This window comes from Elaeis guineensis, chromosome 9 (assembly GCF_000442705.2).
Source record: "Elaeis guineensis isolate ETL-2024a chromosome 9, EG11, whole genome shotgun sequence".
In the NCBI taxonomy this organism is placed as follows: Eukaryota; Viridiplantae; Streptophyta; class Magnoliopsida; order Arecales; family Arecaceae; genus Elaeis; species Elaeis guineensis.
Window position 1 is genome coordinate 7,545,828 of NC_026001.2, and position 23,864 is coordinate 7,569,691.

The 23,864-nt window shown below is 37.7% G+C and overlaps 2 protein-coding genes across 2 annotated transcripts; one reads left to right on the forward strand and one right to left on the reverse strand.

Annotated features, from left to right (window-relative positions):
• Positions 1 to 1,928: 1,928 nt before the first annotated feature.
• LOC105051832 (serine hydroxymethyltransferase 7) lies at positions 1,929 to 12,243 on the forward strand. The gene is given in 5 exon segments (XM_010932462.4): positions 1,929 to 2,967; positions 2,970 to 3,301; positions 5,008 to 5,413; positions 11,448 to 11,549; positions 11,704 to 12,243. Coding segments are annotated over 5 exon segments (1,773 nt in total). The 5' UTR covers positions 1,929 to 2,258; the 3' UTR covers positions 11,928 to 12,243.
• Positions 12,244 to 14,127: 1,884 nt separating this feature from the next.
• Positions 14,128 to 16,346, reverse strand: LOC105051831 (uncharacterized). The gene is made up of 2 exons (XM_010932461.4): positions 15,373 to 16,346; positions 14,128 to 15,296 (listed from the first exon to the last, which is right to left on the reverse strand). Exons 1-2 carry the CDS (start codon positions 15,727 to 15,729, stop codon positions 14,694 to 14,696), a joined length of 960 nt encoding a protein of 319 aa, XP_010930763.1. The 5' UTR covers positions 15,730 to 16,346; the 3' UTR covers positions 14,128 to 14,693.
• Positions 16,347 to 23,864: the final 7,518 nt, after the last annotated feature.

Sequence of the window (23,864 nt, forward strand, 5' to 3'; positions counted from 1 at the left end):
ACATCCTATGTATTACATGAGGTTATAAGCTAGTTATTTATTGATTCATAGAATCTTATTAGATAAGATGAAAGTGAACACATTGAAGAAGTGTTTGGCAATCTAAATAGAGTCACTATGATAAATTTAAATCGCCCTCATCCCGAGTAATCTAATCTGTAATAATCTAAAATTACTGTGTTTAATATGCTATATTTCACTGATTAACCATCCTCAGATATCAACAATTAAGCTATTTGACATATTATGTGGATCTACTTGATATATTTCATATATTTTACAACTACTAAATAAAATTCTAAAATAAATTATAGAAAAAAATATATCAATGTAAATAAATTATCAAAATATGTCATTCTAATAAAAACAAAAATTAATCAAAATTGATTAAAATAACTTTATGGATTATCAAATCTTCCCAATTAGAAGAATTTTTTTTTATGGGATTATCATACCCTTCCTAGCTAAAATAAATTTTATTCTCACATATTGATATTTTTGAAAATAATTTTTCTACTATGGTCCAGGTATTTTTGTTACTAAATTTTAGCCCAATGTTATTACTCCAGAGGAAGTTTAAAAACCAATCTTCAAGGATGAGTTTAACATTACCAGATTGGATGATGATTTTAAAAGTAAAGATTATTTAGAATCACTACTATATAAGCTATGCAACTAAATATAGTGATCCTGTCATCTCCACCTCTATCATTAGTGAGCTTATAGTTAGTACCCTATGCCAAATGTGACCTAATTGTCCACATCATAAGCCATAATATCTTGGGAATGTAGCTGGAGAGGCTACATACTAAACATAATTATGAAATTAAACTATTTATAGTGTCCTATACTATTAAAATAATTTTGTTAATAATATGATATAACTTAACATGCCGAGCAGATTTCATGATTTTCTAAAAGTCATATTTGATATCTCCCTCTAGTTATAACATACGAAGGAGAAGTTATGTATGAACACCTCTCCTATTTTCTTTATATTGTTGGAATTAGTTAATTATTTTTCATCGATATTGATTTATAATCGATATTTTCTTAGATATTTATATTACTATACATTGTAGGATTATATCAAACTAAATCATGTTACTTGGATATTTCTACTTTATGTGTTTGGTTGGTTAAATTTCACGGCCATTAAAAAAAAAATTAAAAAATTTGCTAAAATAATGTTGGAAAAATACACATAAATATATGTGCTTATTAGAACTTTTGTGAGAGGACCTCCCCACCATTGATATACATAACTATAACCATATTATATATCTGTATATGTTTGGCACTAGATGTCCATGTGGTTGGAGGCCATTCATGGTTGCTTGGTTAGAATAGCTAAAATATCTTAAAACTTGACCATCATAAAAATGATCAAAAACGTAAAATTTTCTTTGTTTGATCTCCTTTGAATTCATAGGATACCCTAGAAAACCGCCGGCCATCCGTTTGGTAGACCAACCTCCATTTGGAACGGTCACCTTCCCGCCTTTCTACCCTTCCTCGAAGCTTCCTTAATTATCGTGCCCGGAAGCTTGCAAAGAAACGTGGCAGGAGCTCTCCGTCTTATTCAACACAACTCGGCCTTCGCGAATATCCTATCCACACGCGCACGGCATGGATCCGCCCCTCCTCCCCCGTCCCCCTCACCCCAGCGCGGCCGTCCAATTCACAACCCCCATCCTCCAAACAGGCGCTGCAACGTGGCACCAGTACATTGGTGGGTTTCGGTTGAGCAGCCAATCCCCCGATGAAACGTGGTACGGAGATGTCTTGGTAATTGAGTTCGGCCTCGAGGCATTATTTTTTTGACGCGACTTGGAAATAATGAAAAGTTTGATATTAAAAAACCGGGACGGTGACCCGATCCCTCCGGTGCGAACGAGGCGGATCCATGGCATTCAACTCGAATCCCGTCCAGGTGCATTGTTCTTCCACATTACCGTACAAAATCCCGGTGGTTGCCCCACCACGACGTTACGACCCGTCCCTCTCAGGCCTCTCCCCCGTTCTTGAGGTAGGTTAAGACTTTCGTTGGGCCTTTTATCTCCCTCTCCTGCTCTTTCTCTCGCTCGCCATCTTGCTCCTCCGACCGCCATTAATGGAAGCTCCTCCTCGCCCTCCCTTTTCCTCCTTCCACTACTGCTTCCGCCGCTGCTGTTGTTGTCATTGTCACTGCTGCTCCTCCTCCACCGCCTGTCTCTGAGGCTAGGGTTACGGTTTTGGCACCTTGAACGCCCCTCGCCATGGATCTCACGCTCCCCCGATTCGGTCTCTCGTTAGCGTTCAACCGCCCCCACGCAGCGGCGCCGCCCCGCGCCCCCATCACCGATGACTCCGTCACCCTCCAGATCGACCCCAGCGTTGGCGACCCATCCCAGATCCCTCTGCAGCTCCTCGATCAGCAGTCGGAGAATCTCGGCGATGCCTCCTCCGTCGGGGCCAACGATCCTGACGAGTCTGACGACGAGCGGCGGCAGGAGAAATTCAGCATCTTGGGGTACCCGATGTGCCTCAAGAGGCAGCGGAGGGGGGAGTCCTCGTCTTCTTGCTCGTCGACGTCGCTGCATCCATCGAAGAGAGCCGCCGTGGGGCCTGACCTCGAGTCTCGGCGGGCCACCATCCGGGCCTGGGGAAATCAGCCTCTTTCCACCGCGGACCCGGACGTGTTCGATATCATGGAGAAGGAGAGGCAGCGGCAGGTCCGGGGAATCGAGCTCGTTGCCTCGGAGAATTTCGTGTGCCGCGCGGTGCTGGAAGCCCTCGGTAGCCACCTGACCAACAAATACTCTGAGGGAATGCCCGGTGCCCGGTACTACTGCGGGAACCAGCATATTGATCGAATTGAGCGGCTCTGCTGCAATCGTGCCCTTGCTGCCTTTGGCCTTGATCCAGAGAGCTGGGGTGTGAACGTCCAGCCATACTCGTGTACCTCTGCTAATTTTGCAGTATATACGGGCTTTTGCTCCCGAAGGATCGAATCATGGGTTTGGAATCACCGTCAGGTGGGCATGTGAGTCATGGCTACCATACACCTGGTGGCAAGAAGATATCAGGGGCTTCAATATTCTTCGAAAGCTTGTCATATAAAGTAAATCCTCAAACAGGGTATATCGACTATGATAAGCTTGAGGACAAGGCGATCGATTACCGCCCAAAGATATTGATCTGTGGAGGGAGCTCTTATCCCAGGGAGTGGGACTATGCTCGGTTTAGACAGATTGCGGACAAGTGTGGGGCAGTGTTGATGTGTGATATGGCTCACATCAGTGGGCTTGTGGCAGCCAAGGTGAATTATTTTCTCTGGAAAGCTTCTTTTCTTCTTATATAATTTTTAGGTCAATTCATTGCTTAGAATTGTTAAATAGCCTATATATTAAAGTACATGATATCCAATATGCACCTCCCTGTTTCTCAAAATATTTTTTTTTTTGGGGGTCAATACCTTGTGTCGTGAAATAAGGGTAAGCAGAATTTGTCTTCATATGTCATGCTAGTTTTTATTTGATTGATAATGGAGGCTGATGTTGTGATACTTTAATTAAGCTGTTTCTTCCATTTGGTAGATTATGATATGCTAAAATGATGCAAGAATAAATGGAAGTTGTTGAATGACCAGAGAAAACTCTATATCCAGTAATGTTTTAAGAGTTGGAGTTCTCTGGATAAGCATGACGCTAATGCTTCAGTACCCAATCTTAGCTTCAAACCTCTTGGTATAAAACCTATATATAGGGGAAAAGGAGAATTCCATGTTTTTGAATTTTGTTCACTCTGACAGAAGTCACTAAAAAGAAATTTATTTTTCTTTAAAAAAAAAAGACTTGACAGCAGCAACACCTTAAACATTAAATGGTTGAAAGGAAGGGCAGCAACCTAGGGTGAAAAATCATGATGGGAGAACATAAAATTTATCATGAGAGAGAATAAAGGAGTAAAATTTTGGTTTTGTTGAAAAGTATGTGAACTTCCATTGTGATCCAGTGTGAAATGCATGATTTTCGAATGAGTCCTGATATTTAAAGCTCTGTAAATCATAAGCTTGGATGCTAGTAGTAACAGTTATACGTGCAGTAATGTAGTCCATCTTGAAAAGGTTATATTAGATAATATTAGTTGGATCAAAGTATTAGGTGACAACTGAAATAGAAATTGGACAAAAAAGCTCAGTGTCATGGAAAAAGGCATTCTTTGAAAATGAAAAGGATAAACTGAAAGCAGAACATTAAGTTGTTTATAATTTTCAGTAGCCTTTTATTTGTTCATAGAACTGTTAACATTAGATGAGGTTTGCTAGTGGTAAAAACTTGAAGATATCCCTTGCTTGTTGAATAGGTGAAGAAAAAAAAGGTCATGTTTGTAGAAACATGGCCTGCAATGAAATGCATGGGTATCATTAATTTGTCGACTGGACTTACAGAAACAGCATTACAAGTGTGAGCATCTCTTGAATACCTAGATATGTATTAATCTCTAGTCCATGTTCGGTATGATGATGCAATAAAAAGTGCCACAGAGCTACCAAGTTTATGTATTTAACAAAACAAATTAAGAGTTAGGTAAACTTCACGATTGCATTAGGAAGGAACTGGCCATCATTTGTTTAAGGTACCGGAGAGAATTTAGTTAATGTTTTCTACTCATTTTTTTACCAGGCTTATTGCATAGCAATCAACTACAAATATTGTAAAGTAATGGTTGCCAACTTTGCTTCTGAATATGCATCTGCTTGGTATAGGGGATTTTGGTATATTCATCCTTACTAAAACAACGTTGTTAATATGCTGCTCTTTATTATCTCTTGGAGTGGTAACATTTGAGTCCCGTTTTAGCTTCAAATGATTAAAGTTTTTAATATTTGTTTAAATATATATTTGTAGAGTCAATTCTGCTCATCATATGTCTCAGTAGTATTCAATGGTGTAAGAAAAATTTCTGTCAGATATTGGGTATATATCAGCACTGTTGATTGCATGTTGGTGTTACCATGTGCAGGAGTGCCTCAGCCCATTTGACTATTGTGATATTGTTACTTCAACAACTCACAAAAGCCTTCGAGGTCCTAGGGGTGGTATAATCTTTTTCAGAAAAGGAAGAAAGATGAGGAAGCATGGATTTTCTAGTGGTCGGGTAGATGAGAGTGAGCAGTATGATTTTGAAGATAGGATAAATTTTGCTGTTTTCCCATCACTTCAAGGGGGACCTCACAATAACCATATAGCTGCTTTGGCAATAGCATTGAATCAAGTGGCTACACCTGTGTATAAAGCATATATTCAGCAGGTTAAGAAAAATGCTCAAGCATTAGCATCTGCTTTGCTGAGAAGAAATTGCAGATTAGTCACTGGGGGTACAGATAATCATTTGCTACTTTGGGATCTAAGAACATTTGGATTAACAGGTATTTAGAACCCTTTACAGTTCTTATGCTTTCCTGTCATGGCTATGTTTTCTTGAGCATGTTAATAAATTCTTATCAAGCCTAAAGGGGACCTTTATATCTTGATATTTTATAGTTAATTTTGACAAATGACAATGATGTGACATTATTGATTAACAGAGAGGTTAGGTTCTCAGTTAGCAAATAGAGGAGAAGCATTGCATTTTTAAAGTATTAACCACTTCATAGTTTTCCATTTATCTTCTAACCTTCCCCTCTTTATCAAGCTTCTGTTTCTACCTTCATGTGGCCATTCTTTCTTAAGTATTTGTCTGGGTTATTCTGTACAAGTTACATCCGCTGAATGATTCTGCAACTATAATTTTTGAGGATGCTCTGCAGGATGTTGTCACTTATGCTAAAGAGAGAGAGGATACTGTCTTGACTTTCTTTATGAAATTTGTGATGGTGCTGGAAAGGTAGTTCATCTTCACTTGTTTGAGGGCCTCTTACTTGAAGGTGGACAAACTTGTTAAGGGGTTGGAAGGACTTCCTAAAAGATCATGTGACATCTTCTCCCTAATGAATTTTGACTTTTACCTAACAAAAGAGGTGTGTTGGATGTCCTGCTTTAGTTGATTAAGCTTTGGAATTGAACCCAGCTCGTTCACTAAAAAACTCGTCTCAACCATTTGGTTGGTGCTCGTTTAACTGTCAACAATAGCATTAAGCTTGGGTGATCCAAAACCTGAACCAGGTTATTCACTCCACTGATTATTGAAAGATAAATCCTTAAGTATGAATAGTTATTTAAAATAGTGTAGGAAAATTGTGAGGATTGTCTGATTATATCTGAAACTATGCATTACAATCCTGTGGTCACTAAGTCTTTCTTAAACCATGCTTGATAAGTTTTCTGATATGAGCCTGTCATTGAGAATGTTATGTGCCTTCCTTATTTTCATCATCATGTTGGAAGATAAGTTTTGGTACTAATGCAATATCTTGTTCTTGATCACCATGTTTGGAAGATAAGTTTTGGTACTAGTGCAATATAATATACTAGTGTGTTGAATACTTGAATGTCTTTGGATGATAGATTACAGGTTTTAGGTAATAATTGCCGAAGCCTGACTAACATGGATGGTAATTCAACATTTAATGGAGCATTTATCAATTACATGCCATGTTAAGGTTATAGTGGAATGAATATTGGATCCATTTAACCATAAGAGTCTACTTTCGTGGATGTGAGATTTATAGGTATAACTAACATGACAAATATGGGATACTGAGGAGTTCTTGTTAGAGGGATGCTGATTTAGGGCATCCACAATGGAGGTTTTGTTAGAGTGAATGGCAAAATGTTAGGACGGGATGAGATGCCAGTGGAGTTATAGGAAGAGAAGAGGTTTTAGAGGTTCTGGTGTCATGAATCTAACCAGGTGACCCACACTTTGAAGTTTTGGGAGTTGATGGTATAAGAAAAAAGTGCAAAAAAAAAAAAAAAGAGGAAAAAGAAAAACAAAAAAAGCCAAGACAAATGTGGCTTTATGCTAGAGTTAAATCATCATTTTGGTGGATGGAGAGGAAAAACCTTATTGGCCCATGATTATTGTCAACTAAGAGGAAGACAATGGTCACGAAAGTTATGTATTGCAAGCAACAATAAGGGTGAGAAGATGTATCTCAACTTTTGTTTTCTTTGGGCCTGCACTACGTGTTTAACATGCCTCCGAGTCCTTATTAGTGAAGGGCAATGGCTCATATTTCCATGGAGATGAGAATGGAGAATTAGTGAGTTCATTTTGTGTTGGATAAGGGTCTACTAGTATTTAATCTGTATCCCAGAAACTTCACAAACATCTGATGGGGAGAGCAAAAATGAGGCCTATCATTGATGGAGTTACCATTAAATGGTCTTACTAGGCATAATCCTGAGTGTTTGATTGTAAGAAGAGGGACTATTTATTTCCTATTGCCTGTTTTTTGTGACAAAAGAATCCTAACTCAAGATATGATTTTTTGGTCTTGCATGGAAGGCTAGTGTCTTTTCATCAAAGAAATTGAAACAGATGATTGTTAGTTATGGTCCATCATAAATCACCATGCCTTTCTTTTGGGGATTTCTATGTTGTTTAGAAAAGTGTGATACAATAATAGTGTGCTACTGTCACGCCCCCGACCCGAGATTGTGAATCGAGGGTCATGGCAATGCCGCATACTCATAGAAAACTCTTCCTATAAGCATGCAAGGCATCTTATCATGTTATCTTAAACCAACAGCGGAATAATTAGTCAATAATTTAAATCCAAAACATAACGACCTAAATTTTTTTCCTTAATGTCTCAATAAATTCAACAATGATTCATAGTCCTTGCATCAAATTCAATAAGCCTTTCAACCTAAAATAAAAGTATGAAGATTCTGCTTCTGATCACTCTTCCATTTATATCTTGTATCATCTTAATTCTTCAACATCTGTAAAAACAGTAAATAGGAGGTAATAAGCTAGACAGCCCAGTAAGCAATGATCACTTCTCAACAGATTTCATCAGGCATATAAGTAAATAATCATTTATAGAAAATAAGCATATAGAGTTAATCAATTCGAAATCAATTTCAATTATACAACATAATTCATGCCAAATTCATTTCTTTTCCGAAAATTCAAGTTTCTTTCGAGATTTCAATTTCTTTTGTTCTTCAATTTCTTTTCGTCAACCATGAGCTATGACCACATTTTTCCTGTGGCAGGGTCATAATACCGCGTATCTGCTTGCGGTAGGCTGCGAATCATCTGGCAGCCATGTCCTTTGGAATCGCTGGTCTCACTGGCGGTTTGTCGCTGGTCTCGCTGGCGACATAAACCCTCAGGACAATCAATTGCAACGTATATGCCCCATTGGCGGGGTCTTTACATAGTCAGGTTGTCAATTCATAATGTTTCTTATATCATAATTCTTCATAAATCATATTTCATATTCTAATTTCGATAATAAAACATATAATCATGTAGTATCGAAATCAATCAACATAATGCATCATGAAATCAATATGTTCAATCATGCTTCATCATAACATTTCAAATAAGATGTTTTCATAACAAAATACCATTCATCCAATTCATGCATCGTTTCACAAATCATGTCAGAAAAATATATTATAATTTGCCGATAAATCTAAAAAAGTGAAACATTACTTACCTCGAACGCATTCCAATAAATCCACATAATTCTATAAATTTTTCTTCCAAAAATTCTGTTCGTAGATCATATTGCGATATCCCATGATCAAACATCCACAATCCTATACAGAATCAATTTCAATAATTAGAAAGAATACGAATACCATATTTCAACGATTTAGATTGGGTCCGATCATCTAATTTCATCTAATCAAAATCTAATTAGGACCTAAACGATCCAAAGTTTGACTATCAGATCAAATCGGATTCGAAGTGATAGGACCGAGGTTTCTTCATCGATTTCATAAAATCAAGTGAGAGAGAAAATCAGAGGAGAGAGAATTCATGAGGTACAATTTAAATTGATCAGGTGACAAAATCCAACATTACGATTGGTCCAATATCTCGATTGGTGAAATCAACATGATCAAATCAAGTCATGGCTAGATCGAAATCATGGATAATCAAATCTAAAGATTCATGGTCTGATTAAGGTGGGTGCCAGTATGCTGTCTGACAATCATGGATCAGAGTTCTTCATTAGAATCAGATCAGGACTATTGAAAGAATTTCCTCATTGATAAATCGATCAAGAGAGAAATCGATCGAGAGAGAGAAATGACTTTAGAGAGAAAATTTTAGAGAGAAAATTTTAGAGAGAGAAAACTCATCTTGAACTCCTCAGACGATATGATTCAATAAATTCGATCGATCAGATCAAATCATGCTAAGATTATCATGTGGACAATTCAATAAGATCATGAGAAATAAAATCTAAAAATACTTGATCTGATCAAAGTGGATGTCGGTGTACCGTCCGACGATCACGGATCAAAAATCCATCACGAGGATCATTTAAATTCATCATCATTCTTCTCAAAATTCTAAAAATCTTAGGAGAGAGAAATAATCTAGAGAGAGGATTCTAGAGAGAGGAGAAAGTCCAATTCTAGAGAGAGAAAATACTAGTTCAGACTGAAGAGAGAGGGAAGAGAGAAACTCTCTTTCTCATATTTTATTATTTATAAATTAATTTATTTTATTTTTTTTCTTTCTTTCTCTTTTTTTTTCCTTCACGGAAGAGAGAGGAGAGAAAATCCTATTTATTATTATTATTATATTATTATTATTTTATTTTTTTTCTTCTCTCTCTCTTTTTTTTTCCTTTTCCTTTTTCTTTTCCTTTTTCTTTTTTTTTCTTCTTTTTTCTTTTCTTTTTCTTTTCTTTTCCTTCTTCTTTTCTTTTTCTTTTTCTTTTCCTTCTTCTTCTTCTTTTTTTTTTTTCTTCTCTCGTGGGTTTCTTTTGGGCTGAAACAGGGGACCTTGAGGTCCCCTCGTTGGGTGGCCGATCGGCGGCGCAACCCGCGTGGGGCGGCCATCGGCAGGAGGAGAGGCGACCCGGCGGCAAGAGGAGGCCAAACTCGGTGGTCGGCGGTGACCACCAGCGTCGGAATCAAAGAGAAACGGCAAAAATGAAGGTTACTTCCGCAACAAAATCCGGCGACTTCGGTCGCCGGCGAGCGTGCACATCGGCACGGGAAGGAAGAGGGAGAAGAGAGGAAGGGGAGGAGGCTTACCTCCGTCGCCGGCGAAGCTTTTCCGGCGAGAAATTGGACGGCACAGGGACGGTCTTCCGCGGAATTTTTCCGGCGATTGCCACTGTTTGAGCTTAGAATTTTCGGTGGAAAGGAGAGAGGAGGGATCTCCTCTTTAAATAGGGCCGGAGGAAACTTGTTTCCGACTCCGATTGGGAGCCGGCGAGAGGAGTCTTCTCCTCTGTTTTATATATATATATATATTTTTGTTGGGCTGGCTGGGATTCTGACATGGGTTGGGCCGTCGCAGCTACCAAGGTTGGTTCTCAAATATCGAGTGATGTCAAAATGTAAGGTTAACTTTCAAACTCAACTGACCTAGCCCACTGCTGGAGGGACTTGGCCTAGTGCGATAGCTAGTCAATTGGGCATGGATGAATATTCTTCTGACTTTGGTAGGCTTTGTCCTAGCTATTAGTCCTGATAGCCATAAAGCTCTTATGACAAATTGATGCATGTAGGAAAGAGTACTCGGTATCAAACTCATCAGGGTTAAACTACTAACTACTTTAGAAGTAGGTTTTCTGGAGAAATTATTTTGGTAGTTGTGCTCTCCAACCAAGATCAAGACTCCCCCAGCACAGAATTTGTGGTCAGGTAGGGTGTTTGAGTTTCTTGACTTTTCCCCATTCTTTACTTTAGCTTTGTATGCTTAATGGCATTCTCACTTTTAACAGACAAGATGACATTAAGAAAATTAACAAATTCTTGACTTCTAGAGGTTAATTATGTGCATCTCCGATGCCACAAATAGGCCACACACATATCAGGACCCATAATTCTCCGAAGGTCATTTTTTGTTTGGTGTGCAAATGAGCCAAAACCATCCAAGTATCAGGCTGCTTGATGCAGCGTGATATATTTGGGCGGCTGGTAGAGCTTGGCTTGAGCTTGAGCGAAGCTTCAAATAGTGTTCAAGCTCGGCCTGAATCTCAGCTTGGCTGGCTCTGAGCGGAGCTTTTATTGAGGAGGCTTGAGCTTTCCCACTGTTATTGGACAGAGCCAATGTTCTGGCATGGCTTGTTTATGGAGCTGAGCTCTAAAAAATGTCTGAACTTGGCTTGTTTTTTAGCTGAGCCGAGCTTAAATGAATAACTACTGAGCCAACCGCGAGCTGCTCATGAGCAGCTTGGTTTGTTTGCAGCCTTAATTTTTGTCAACTAAGCTTATTTTTTATTTAATAGGGTATTGAAACAATTGATGTAATGCATTATGCAGAAAATATAATTAGCTGAGGAATTACTTGGTCTTTATTTTCTTTATTTGGAACAGGCAAGAACTTTGAAAAGGTTTGTGAGGCCTGCCACATTACACTGAATAAAACCCCCGTCTTTGGTGATAATGGTGCGTTCTCTCCCGCAGGAGTGAGAATAGGTAATGTCCCATAATTTATATGTGCTCGTGTGTATGTGTGCATGTGCAAATGCAAGTGTATGATGTATTTGCTTGTCCCTGGAATAATCTTAATCTCAAATGTATTTCGTTCTATTGGAAAGTTCATAACCACTTTTGGTTTTGCTATCTAAAGGCACCCCTGCCATGACTACAAGAGGTTGTTTGGAGGGAGATTTTGAAATGATTGCTGAATTTCTTCTGAGAGCTGCACAAATCGCAAGTAATGTGCACAGGGAACATGGGAAGTTACAAAAGGAGTTTCTCCAGGGTCTTCAGTGCAACAGAGATGTTATTGATCTTCGAGACCGTGTTGAGGCCTTTGCTTCGCAGTTTGCCATGCCAGGATTTGACATATGAGTACAAGATGGTGTGTTGAGCATCTTGCTGTATATGCAGAACAAGTGGTAATTCTCCTAAATTCCTTGCAGTATCCTCTGTGCTCTCAGATGCCACTGTAAATTTGAGGCTCTTCATTATCAAGTCGGTTTCAACAAAGATGCATGTTGGTGTATAAAGTTCAAAACCTGCTACATTCCTGTGTGCTCTCCTACGTCAGTTTTTTTTAAAAAAAAATTATACACTAAATGAATGAAACACAGCTTTCTTTCTGTGACCTGTACTGCCAATTTTTTTTGTAAATATATGAGATAAATGCTTCAAATCTCGATGCCAATTTTGTTCCTTTCCATTAGTATGGTTGAAATTGTCGAGAAGTTGCCATGTGCTTAAAAAGTCTTTAACTTGTTCTATTAATCTTGCGTTTTCTATTATGTGATGTCGAGAGACCCATCTAGCATGGTCATGTATATTTTTGCCCTTCAGTAAATTTGGCATTGTGCTCTGATATAAAGTATGGAAACAATTTGACATAACTGCATCTTCCACTATGCAGCATATATTGCAAGATCTTTATATGGTGTCGTGAAAAATCAGTTGTGCTATGTATGTGGTTTTGGATTTTTTGTATTGTGATTGCAATTAAGCTTACGTGAATTTGTTAAATTGATGGTTGCATGGACTCCAAAGGTTGTCACACTACAACAAATCTAGAAAATGGAGTAAATTCTGCATAATTATGTATTTTGTGCTTGTTTTGCAAAGATTTCATTTTGTTTATCCGCAATTGAATGTAAGTTTACCTGTTGGTTGACTGGGTGAGAGCAAAACCGTAATGGATTCCTGTCTGAGCTGGGAGCAACATTTTATGGAACAAACACTAGAACTTAAGCAGTTGTATCCTATTGTGCTTCCACTTTGATTGTTAATTGCTCTAAGATATATCAACGATTTGCTGGTGTTGTTTGTGCTGAGGCTGAGTCATCTATCCGATCGAGAGCAGAAAAAAAAGACCGTGGAATGTGAAAGTAGTGATGTTGCCATAGGGTTGTCCATGATTGCTGAACAGGTTCACCCACACATTCCGCACTTCCTGGTTCATTTCAGGGACGTTTGACTTGGGATGCAATCATGCTGAGCTTGATCAGACTGGAGTCTGTTCAAGCTTGGTTTGATACTAATTTCAAACCTGAACTGTTGGATTGATCGTGATTTGTTTACTATTATTTCCAGCTCAACTCAAGCTTAATTTTAAGTTGAGTCTAATATGAGCCTAATCGATTGGCTTGATAAATCTAAATTGAGTTAAAACTAATATAAATTGAATCAAGCTCAGTTCAAGCTGGAATTAGTATTTAATTGATTCCAAAAGCCTTGGCCTGTCAGTACATCATCTAAATAATAATACAAATATATTTGAGAGAGTCTGATCAAGTTTGATCAATTTTTGCTCGGGCTTGAAATTAACTTGGTGCTTGTTTTGCTGGTTCAAGCTTGATTTGTTTAGCATCAAATCTTCGGCCTTACATCTGACAGATTTTTTTTTTTTTGGGTTCTAATGGAATATTTAATTCCTGAAAGATCTCCTGCTGTAGTGCAGTTTGAGCTAAGACTGAAAGACTAGATAGCTATTAGTGTGGTTTAGCTGGAGAATTTGCACCTTACCTAGTAGGTGGAGGGCTCATTATTATCTCGAGGACCCCAAGGGGACAAGTGGATCCCCTAATCGTCTAAAGGTGGAAGAGATGGTCAAGTTGTTTGATGAATTACTAAATGATTTAAGCCTGCGATAGTGTTTAAGAAGAATTTAGAAACTTATCATTTGTGCCTTGCTTTTGAGAAGATCCCCCTTCTTTTTCGAATCCTTTATGAAGGGGATTATTAGAGGAATCAGGTTCCGAGAAGAGGTGATAGGCATGACATTTGGAAGTCTATTGATATGATGAGATTTGAGGTTTGGTGATGAAGAAACGACAGGTATCAAGCAGCAGACATGTCAGGCTGCTGTTCAGAAGGCTTTTCATCACCTTCTTCTTCTGTCGAACGCTAAATCGAATCAGACAAAAGCTTCCATCACAACTGGGCTTCCATTCTTTTCCCTCTTTCCTTTATTATTATTATTATTATTATTATTATTATTTCGTTTTTTAAAGTTCAAATAAACAAGGAATCTCCAGCCACCCTTTTCCTTCTTGTTGTGCCAGTGGAATCATTAATGATAGAAGCAAAGAAAGAACCATCACTAGAAAAAGCAAAAAGAGAAGGGAGAGAGACCAAGTAAAAAAAAGAACCCCTGCTTTCTTCTCCAATATCTCCAAATACCCCGTTCTCCATAAATGTCCCCTTGAGCTTGTCTTGTTGAGAACGAAAACCACCTTTCCTTTGTCTGGAATTTTTTGTTCTTTTCTTTTTTACGGTAGAGAGGTTGTGCGGACGTGACACTTCCCTTTTCTAGCAACCATATATTCTTATGCCCACCACTGAAACTTTTCACAACCCTTCCCATCCCCCTCTACTTTTACAATCAACCTCATGCTCCTGCACCACTGTTTATGGAAACGCAAAATCACAAAATTACCCATCTACATATATTTTTCATCTCTTCATAGCTCTACATGCTATTAAACACATCCAACTACAACTGATCAAAATCAAACAAAACCTTTGAACAGAAACAGAGCACAGAAAAGACGAACCAAAAACCTACCCTCCCCTCCCATCACCACTTAACCTGTCTATATAACTGCCATTCCCTTTTATCATACCTTTTTAACCCCCTTCTCCTCTCTACCTCTGACTGCATATATCCAAAAGCTTCTTCCTCCCTTCCACAATCTCGTCGAAGAAGTCATCCAGCTGCCCGGTAATATTCTCGGTTCCAGACCTCAGCAGCCCGAACCACAACTTGAAGCTCTCCACCCTCTCCCTGAGCACCCCCCCTCCTTCGGCTTCACACCCCCTGCTCCTCTCCAGCTCCTCCCTCAGCTCCTCCATTCCGGCTCTCACCCTCCGGAACTCGTACATGAGAATTCCCGGCCGCCGGTCCATCCTCTCGATCTCCCCCACCACCCTCTGCTGCAGCCTCGACATCGACACCATGAACCCCGACCCGAAGAAGACCGATCCTTCCATGGCCGCCGCTGCATTCGAGCTCGGGTCGGGCCACCAGCAGACCAATCCCCAGAGCAGGAGCATGAGGAGAAAAGAGCTGACGCTCCTCATTGCGTAGAGAACTCCCCTGAATCCATTGAATCCATTGAGCCTCGATTCCACCGGGACTTTCTCGTCGAACCGGAGCGAGAGAGACTCTGCTCTCGTCTCCACCACCACTCTGTTCTCTTCTTCCAGTCCCACAGCTGCTCTCCGGCATACCGATATCGCCCGCGTTACCTGTCATCGATAAAGATTGGATTTTTTTTTTTTAGAAAATATGAATCGGATAGAAAGAGATAAGAGTGAGAGACACCTGTCTGCTGAGCTGAGGATTGAGGTGGCGGCAGCCATCCTCGAGCGAGGAGACGATGTCGGCGCCGGCGGAGTAGCACTTCTCCATGTTGGAGACGCCCATCTTGAGGACGTGGCAGGCGTCCCAGAGGCGGGAGCTCTCGTCCATGTACTCATCGAGCCACTTCTCGCCGACCGGCAGGTGCAGCTTCTGGACGAGGTGGGTGAGCTGGGAGTGGAAAGAGCGGAGGAGCGACACGGCCCGCTGAAGGAACTGGAGGGACATGAAGTTGTTCGCGGCGAAGCAACGCTCGAGGTCGTCGAGGCCGTGAGACAGGGAGGAGTAGAAGCCATTAACGGAGGTGGCGGACGGCTTCATGGAGGCAAGGAGAGAGAAGATATAGATACCAAGACCAGAGAGATGTGGAGATGGATGGATGGATGGATGTGAATTGGGGTGTAGCTTGCGAGAGTTTATAGGTAGGAGGAGGAAGGGAAGGGAGAAAGGGGGGATGGCTTTAAAAGCTCAACTTCCCATGTCCAAAAGGATGGTTTGGGAGCAATGATGGTTGTTTCCTTTGAAGGGGAAAGGATGATTGGGAATCTGCCATTGGCTTTGTTTACTAGTACTGCAGTTGTAAAAGGAGAAGAGAAGCCAGTCATGGAAAACCCACCTCATGGCTTCTCTCTCTCTTTCCACCTCTTTTCAAGAATAAAAAGAGAGGGAGAATCCTAACCTTGGTATTGGGCTGGTGTTGAATTGGCTGTGGCTTTTATAAAATTCTTTTCTGGGTTGTATCCATGGTGCGTGGGGGAGAGTGGGGAAAGGATTGCGATCTAATCTAAGTTGACTGACTTGACCGGAATCCCCTCGAAACGGCGACTGTGGTGTCTGTAGGGACCGAGACGAGAGGAGAGGAGGGGTGGAAAAGAGCGCATAGTGACTTGAAGTGCTCCTTTCCTCCTCTCTCTCTCTCTCTTCCTCCAGCTACTACTGACCTTTTTTTTCTTTTCTTTTTCCTTTTCTATGACAGCTTTTCCTTGTTGATGCACGTATCACAATCACCGAGCCCAAGCGTTTCCATGTGAGGCTCTTGTACAAACTAAATTGGCCTCGGCAAAGCCATGTTCATGTTTTAATTGTGCCGACCTTCTCCTTTCTCTCGAATAGGACTAGCACTTGATTGGCTCATGTGCTTGGCCCAACTTAAGTTGATGTCCCAAATGATGATGCTCAATTGAATACAAAGGCAAAAAAAAAAAAAAATGAAGATGAGTGGTTTATATATATATATATATATATACCCACACACATATCATAATAGTTTATGCCGAATTTACTCCGTACGAGTCGCCATATCTCGTTCATCGATTCGAAGGTGAATTGAATGATGAATTCCATTGTATCCGTCCATTTCTCCATCCACCATGCAAATCTTCTTTTTAGGCCTCACTAGCTATATCTTTCTTCTTCTGCTTCTTTCTCCCTTGTATTTTTATGGGAAAGCTTTGGTGTTCCAAGGAATGGGGGGTCCCTCTGCATCATTTTTAAAAGAGAGGGGGTGCTCGTGGGATTTTGGAGAACGGGATGCTCGGAATTGAGGAAGAGCATGTTGATCTTTTGAGATATCATTGGGAAGCGCAGGACTAATGAGCATCCTCACAATGTTGGAGCCATTATTATTCTATTGCAGCATATAATAATAATAATAATAATATGCAACGCATTAGGAAGGCCACTTAACATGCATGACAATAATGGGACTTGGATAAACGGGCATGCTCCTAGTTTGACTAGGATGGGACCCACGACATCGGAGGAGGACATGATGATCCTCTTGCAGTAGATGGACAGCATCTTTGGATGGACCAGAATGAGAGATGTAATGGTGGGTCATCTTAGCTTGCTGGAATTTGTACTGCGGAAGGTACAAGGAGAAGGCTTAATTACTTGCATCATTGATAATCACATAGCGATTATAATTCTTTAGGTATGTGGCCACTCATGAAGGTGGGTTGTTTTTCTCAACATTTTTTCAAACTTACTGATGCTCGACCAGACATCTTCCAACCACTGAGTACAAAATATATATGAGTAGCATAATTAGTTAATACTGCAAAGCTTATGTTGAGAGAATATGGTGTGAATGCTAGGTGGTGATGTAAAAAAGCGGAGTCATATTTTAGTTGAACGGTTCTATCATTACATCAATGAAGTATTATGATAAGATACACAATGTCATATAATGGTGGCATGACTGCTAGATGGTGACGTAAAAAAAAAAAAGGAGTCATATTTTAGTTGAACGGTTCAGTATTGTAATAGGATATATAATGTCATATTTTAGTTGATAGTAAATGTTGCCACCAAAGTCCAATTTGAGAGATAGAAGAGTGCCAACCAATTTGCTATAGATGATGGAAGGCTAATCTACTACGAAGCGATGATGATCTACACACAAAAAAGGAGAAAAAAAAAAAAGAAAAGGAGGATGCCATGGCTAATCTGACCCACCATGCTTAAGTTAAATAGCGCCCTGGAAAGAAGATGTGCAGAAACAAGGTAGAAGTGATAATAGAGAGTTTGTGTACATGAGGTCTCGAGCTTTTTTAGATGAGGAATTCTGATATTAGTTTTGAGTTGAACTCAAAGTCCAAAATCAAGTGGAAAACTATCTCTTGATTTTCGTTATCTAGATTAATTTAAGAATATGAGTCCAACTGAAATTGATCTCCTGCTGCTGTATCGCATATTAGTTTACGATTGGCAGATAAGATTTAGCCACATCAGTAAAGAATGAAGTTCTACGATAATGGGCACTAGATATAGCTGCAAATATAATTGTGGTAGAGAATGTTCCAAGATATATACATCAAGCCTTTGCACAATAGCTAGAACATAGCTTGTGGCTCATCATCATTCTTTCCGCATAAGAAGCCCATTGTCGGCGATTAATTGTCAGAGAAAAAATACCAGTCCAATGCCTATTCTTCATAACCATCCACCCTCCATGCCAAGCTTGTCCATGCGTTTTCCTCATATTATTTCCTTGCCTCACCACTATGGTATGCACTGATTGAATTTGGCATTGCTATTCTAAGTTGAACAAGATGGCGATGCTAGAGTTTTAAATTGGGCAATCTTTGTGTGGATGTTGTTGGTTTGGTTTGCGTCCCTTTTTGACACTAGTGATGGAGAAGGCCGAGCCCATACTGACCTCTCTATAAAGTGACAGCCACAATAGGAGTCAAACGTCCGACTTCCGTCTGTGGGAGGAAAGCTTTGCGAAGCATTCACGACTCTCTCAGAGGCGTGGGATAAGTACTGCTTTAGCCACTCTTTGGGATCACCACCTCTCAGTGCCTACTCTATTGCCTCCATGACTTAAGAGGAGAATATGCCTCGTCATTGCCAATCTCCTATCCACTCATTATAGAGTGGGGACTAGACTAGACCTTTGGGAACTCAAAAGATTTGAGAGATTTCAATTACAGCAGATTTGGACAGATTAATGATGAACTTTTACATTTGATCAGAGACTTAGAAGTGTGAAATCTCAAAAGAATTGATAGCTTGTAAAGTTCGATTTTTGACTTGGTACAATTGGTTCCTTCGGTCTGAGAAATACTTTGAAATCCAAAATTCATTTTAGTGAGTCTTTCATTCTATTTATTGTTCATGAAATTTAAATTTTGGACAAAATAAGATGAATTGAGTAGATTTGTTGGAACTCTATGGACTTAAATCTTGCGGCAAATAATTGCTGAATATTTAGCCTGACACCTTGTCTTAGAAGGAGATTGTAGAAAATGTTTTATGGAGGAAGAAAGTATCTTAGTGAAGACCATCTACAAAATCTTGATTAGAATCAATTCGAAATCGATCTCCATCGCCTACGATGATATCATAGGTCTAGGTCAAGTTCATGCACCTTTAAACTCGAGAAGGCGACCCGGCAAGTAAAGGCAGAAACAACGATTGATAGGTTTCAAAGAGAAGTCAGTCGATGCAGCAACCTTATAAAATGACAAGAGTCTAGATGAAGACCTAGGCGTACACTTTGCACTTTATTGAGTCAATGAGCTATGCAAACGTGGTTATTTCTAATCACATGGGTGTGAAAGGCCAAGCTTATATAATAAGTGCCATAGAGAAAGAGAGAGTAGGAGAGACAAAATCTCAGTTTGGGTCATTCTTTTTACCAGGGTTTAAGGGATTTGCAGGAGAGCAATCCCAGTCTTGTAGCTTGCTTCTGATAGGTCATTTTCTACTACAAGAGAAAATAAAAAAAAAAATCATAGGAAGTTGAGCTGGAAGCCCCAAAAATTGACCAGTAGGAGGAGTCTGAAAAATACTGACTTCCTTTTTCTAGAAGATAATTTTTAGAGCTTTATCTATAGATTATGGTAATTTTCAAATAAGCAGTGTCAGCAATGCATTGGGTCCCTTTAGACTGAGAGCCACAAAGGATACCAGCTATATTTGAGCAATAGGAAGCATTTGTTGAAAACCTCTTTTTTTTTTTTTTTTTTTTTTTTTTTGTGGTTCTTTTTGAATGAGGTTTCTAAGTGACTGAATCTTTCTGTTTTTAATCATCAAATGGAATTTGTTAGTCAAAGACTTGAAAAGATTTGATGAGTGGCTTGCAACTTGGCTTTAACTACATATTATGCTAATTTTCAAATAAGCATTGATGAGGAATTGGAAGCATTTGCTAATCAACTTTTTTTTTTTTTTTTTTTGGAATGAGGTTTCTAAATGACCAGAATATTTCTGTTTCTAATCATCAAATTACCTGAAGACTTGAAAGGACTTGGTGAGTGGACTTGCAACTTAGGTGGTACAGAGATGTCTTTAGAGCCATCATTGGATAAGCTTTTGAGGTACAAAATTCTCATTCCCTGTGAGTTTGTGATAGCTGGTTAGAGATGCACTGCACCAAACCTCTTCCAACTCGTTATTAAATCTGCACTCAGCTGGGAAACATGGGCATATGAGTACGAGGATTCCTAAATTACCCTGAGATGCTGTTAATGGACATGGCGCATGTTGGAACGCATGGTTGCAGTGGGACTCAGGAATCCTTTTCGTTGGCTTGAACTTTAAAGATGACAGCCTAATATATTCTACCTCAGAAAGCTTTCTCAAGACTTGGCGCGATGAAAGAAAAAAATCCAAGAGGAAGAACTTTGTTAAGGCAAGAAAATTTTGTTAACGTAAACACATAAACAGGGTAGCTTAACGTACTCATTTGTTCCCTATTTTTGCATATTTAGTAATAAAAACATGTTCTTGTTAAAGAAAATCAAGGGAAAATAAGAAAATGTTGATGCTAGAAAATAAGAAAATGCATTCGGTTTTGACTCAAACTTAATTACATTAATCTAAAATAGTAGGTTCGGTGTCAAGTCCACCCGGAAGAAGCAATCTGAGTGAAAATTGGCCTATTGGTTCAGTTGGTTAGATCGACTTGCTAATAATGCAAAGTTCGCATGTTCGACACCTGCATGGGCCAATTGATTTCAATTAGATCCTCAAAAAGAGAAGCAATCAGAGGGCCAACTTCTTGAGTCGTACGGTCAATGCCGCTGAAAAAACCCCACAATACCTACTTTCTGCATAAAAGTACAAACGAGATGAATGATGCTTGGGCCAGCACTTCAGCCTTGGCTCGGGCCTATCTCAGAAAAGGAGGGTCCAGATGATCTTTACTTTTTAAAATCATCATTATAATTACCACCATCATCACCATGGTTTTATTCAGCTAAGCTTTTGGAGTGTCAGAAAGCACTTTCTGATCATTCAAAAGCATCTTTTGGATGGTATAGTGATGTTTGCTTAAAAAATCGAAAAATTATTTTGACTTTATCAGAAAACAGAAAAGATCTATTTGAAAAAACTCCATTTTGAAGCTTTCTCTAAAAGTACTTTCTAACCAATATCCGAAAATTATTTTGATTTAAATAAATTTTTTTAACAACCAAAATGCCCATTAACAAATTTCATAATTACATCTTATATCATATCATATTATATTATTATACCATAAATATAATATAATATAATAAAAAATTAATATTATAATATATTATAAATATATAACATAATCTATTATGGTATTAAATAAAAATTGATATAACAATATTTAATAATAATACAATATAATTTGTTAAATTATAATTTATTATTAGATTAGATTATAATCCATTATATTACATTACATTATATAATAATAATAATATTGTACAATAAAATAATATTTTAAAATATCATAATAATACAATATAATATAATAATACTTTGATAATAATATAATATAATATATATTAGATTAGATTATAACCAATATATTATATTATGTTATAAATTATATTATAATTATAATAATATTATATTATATTACGATATTATGTTACATTATATGATAATAATATTATATAATATAATATTATTTTAATATATAATATTATATTATATTATTCTGTACTATGCAATACTATGTAATATCTTTTATTATCATTTTATTATATCAAAATACTTTTTTATTTTACTTACCAAATATATGTTAAAATTTTCAAGCATTTTATCAATGTAGTTACTAAACAGCAAATAGCATTTTGTAAAAATTCTATTTTCAAAAGCTCTACTTTTCAAAAATTTTATTTCTAAAAACTTCAAAAGCGATACTACCAATAACAATCCCAAATAGTACTACTATTACTGTTAGTACTACTACTATAACAATTATAATTGTTATTATTATCACTATTATTATTATTGTTACTATTACTATTAACTATATTATTATAGTTATTATTTTATTTTTATTAGAAAAAATTAATAAAAAATATTCAATTGAGTTTAAACTTAAAAGTAGTTATCCACTTAAGTTTTAAGTAAAAAATCCTCCCAATTTGAAACATAACTTAAAAACAGCTATCCAAATAAAATAAAATGACCTAATTGCCCTTGCAGTTATAAAACAATACTACACTATTATAAAACAATACTATACTATTATAAAACAATACTGTACTATAATAAAAGCACTATTACACTATTATAAAATAGTAATACACTATTATAAAGTTATACTATACTATTATAAAGCAACACTACATTATTGTAAAGTAATACTATAATAAAGAAATACTACACTATGATGATGTAATAATACTTTATTGTAAAGGAATACTACACTAATATAGTACAATAAAGTAATACTACATTATTACAAAGGAATATTATACTAATATAATATAATTACTACCTTATTATAAAAAAATACACACTAATATAATACAATAAAGCAACACTGTATTATTATAAAAAAATACTATACTAATATAATGTAATACTACCTTATTGTAAAGAAATATTATACTATGATAATGTAATACTGCAGTATTTTAAGGGATATAAGGATATAAAAGTATAAGGATAATTTCAACTAAAAATGGATAGTTGCTTTTAACTTATGTTTGGAATGGATAGCTATTTTTACATAAAATTCATTTGGAGAGCTGCTTTTAAGTTTAAAGTAGAGCTAAAAATTTATCTCTAGTTCTCTATTTTTACTACTACTATTATTATTTGTATTATTACTATTTACTATTATTATTATTACTACTATAATTATCATCATCATTATCATTATGAGATACAATCTATCTTATATCCCAATAGATAAATTCTAATAATTCTGAATGCAAGCTTTCTATCCACAAGTCCCCTGGCTTCTCAAGGAGATTTTGTGGTATCTCTTGTTGTTCCTCTGATCTTCATTTGAATTGTGAATTTCTAAACAGGGGGAAAGATAATTTGAATTGCAAATTTTAACCAAAGAGTTATAGTGCGAGGAAGGACTGCAGATTTTGGTCGTAGCGTGAGGAAGAAAAGAAGAAGCTTCCATGAAGGCAAAGATGAAACATAGCGGTCATCGTGTGTGTGCCAAATATGGATACGTATGAGAGGCTCATGCCAATATGTTGGTAGTGTCGCACCCATTTTGATAAATCCAATTCTTCATTACTCCTAAAGGAATGTGGAATTTGTGTGTCGGTCCCTGCAAATTTTTCTTTTTTATGTTTATAATCTAGTTGCATCTCAATATCAAAGAGAGCTTGTAGCCTACATGGATAAAAGGCATTTGATTTCTAATCAAGCAACTCTGGATTATAGTACAATGATTTCTATCAGTTATGGCATCAGATTTTGAGATCTTAGTGTCTCCAACTTGGTCCGATTTTATTTATAGGCTGCAAGTCTGTTTTGCTAAAACATGATCTATATCCTTGACTTTTTCAGCTATATTAATGAGCAGCACTCATTTACCAAAAAAGCAACTCTGGATTCATGTCCCACCGAGTTTGAATCATTTTTCTTTCTATAAGCCTTTAATATTTAAGCATTATTATTTCTCATGTTTAACAAGTTGTCTAGCAAACATTCTTTGCATATTCTGTAAAACTATAGACAACACCTTGTTTTTTTTTTTTTTTATTTTGATGTAA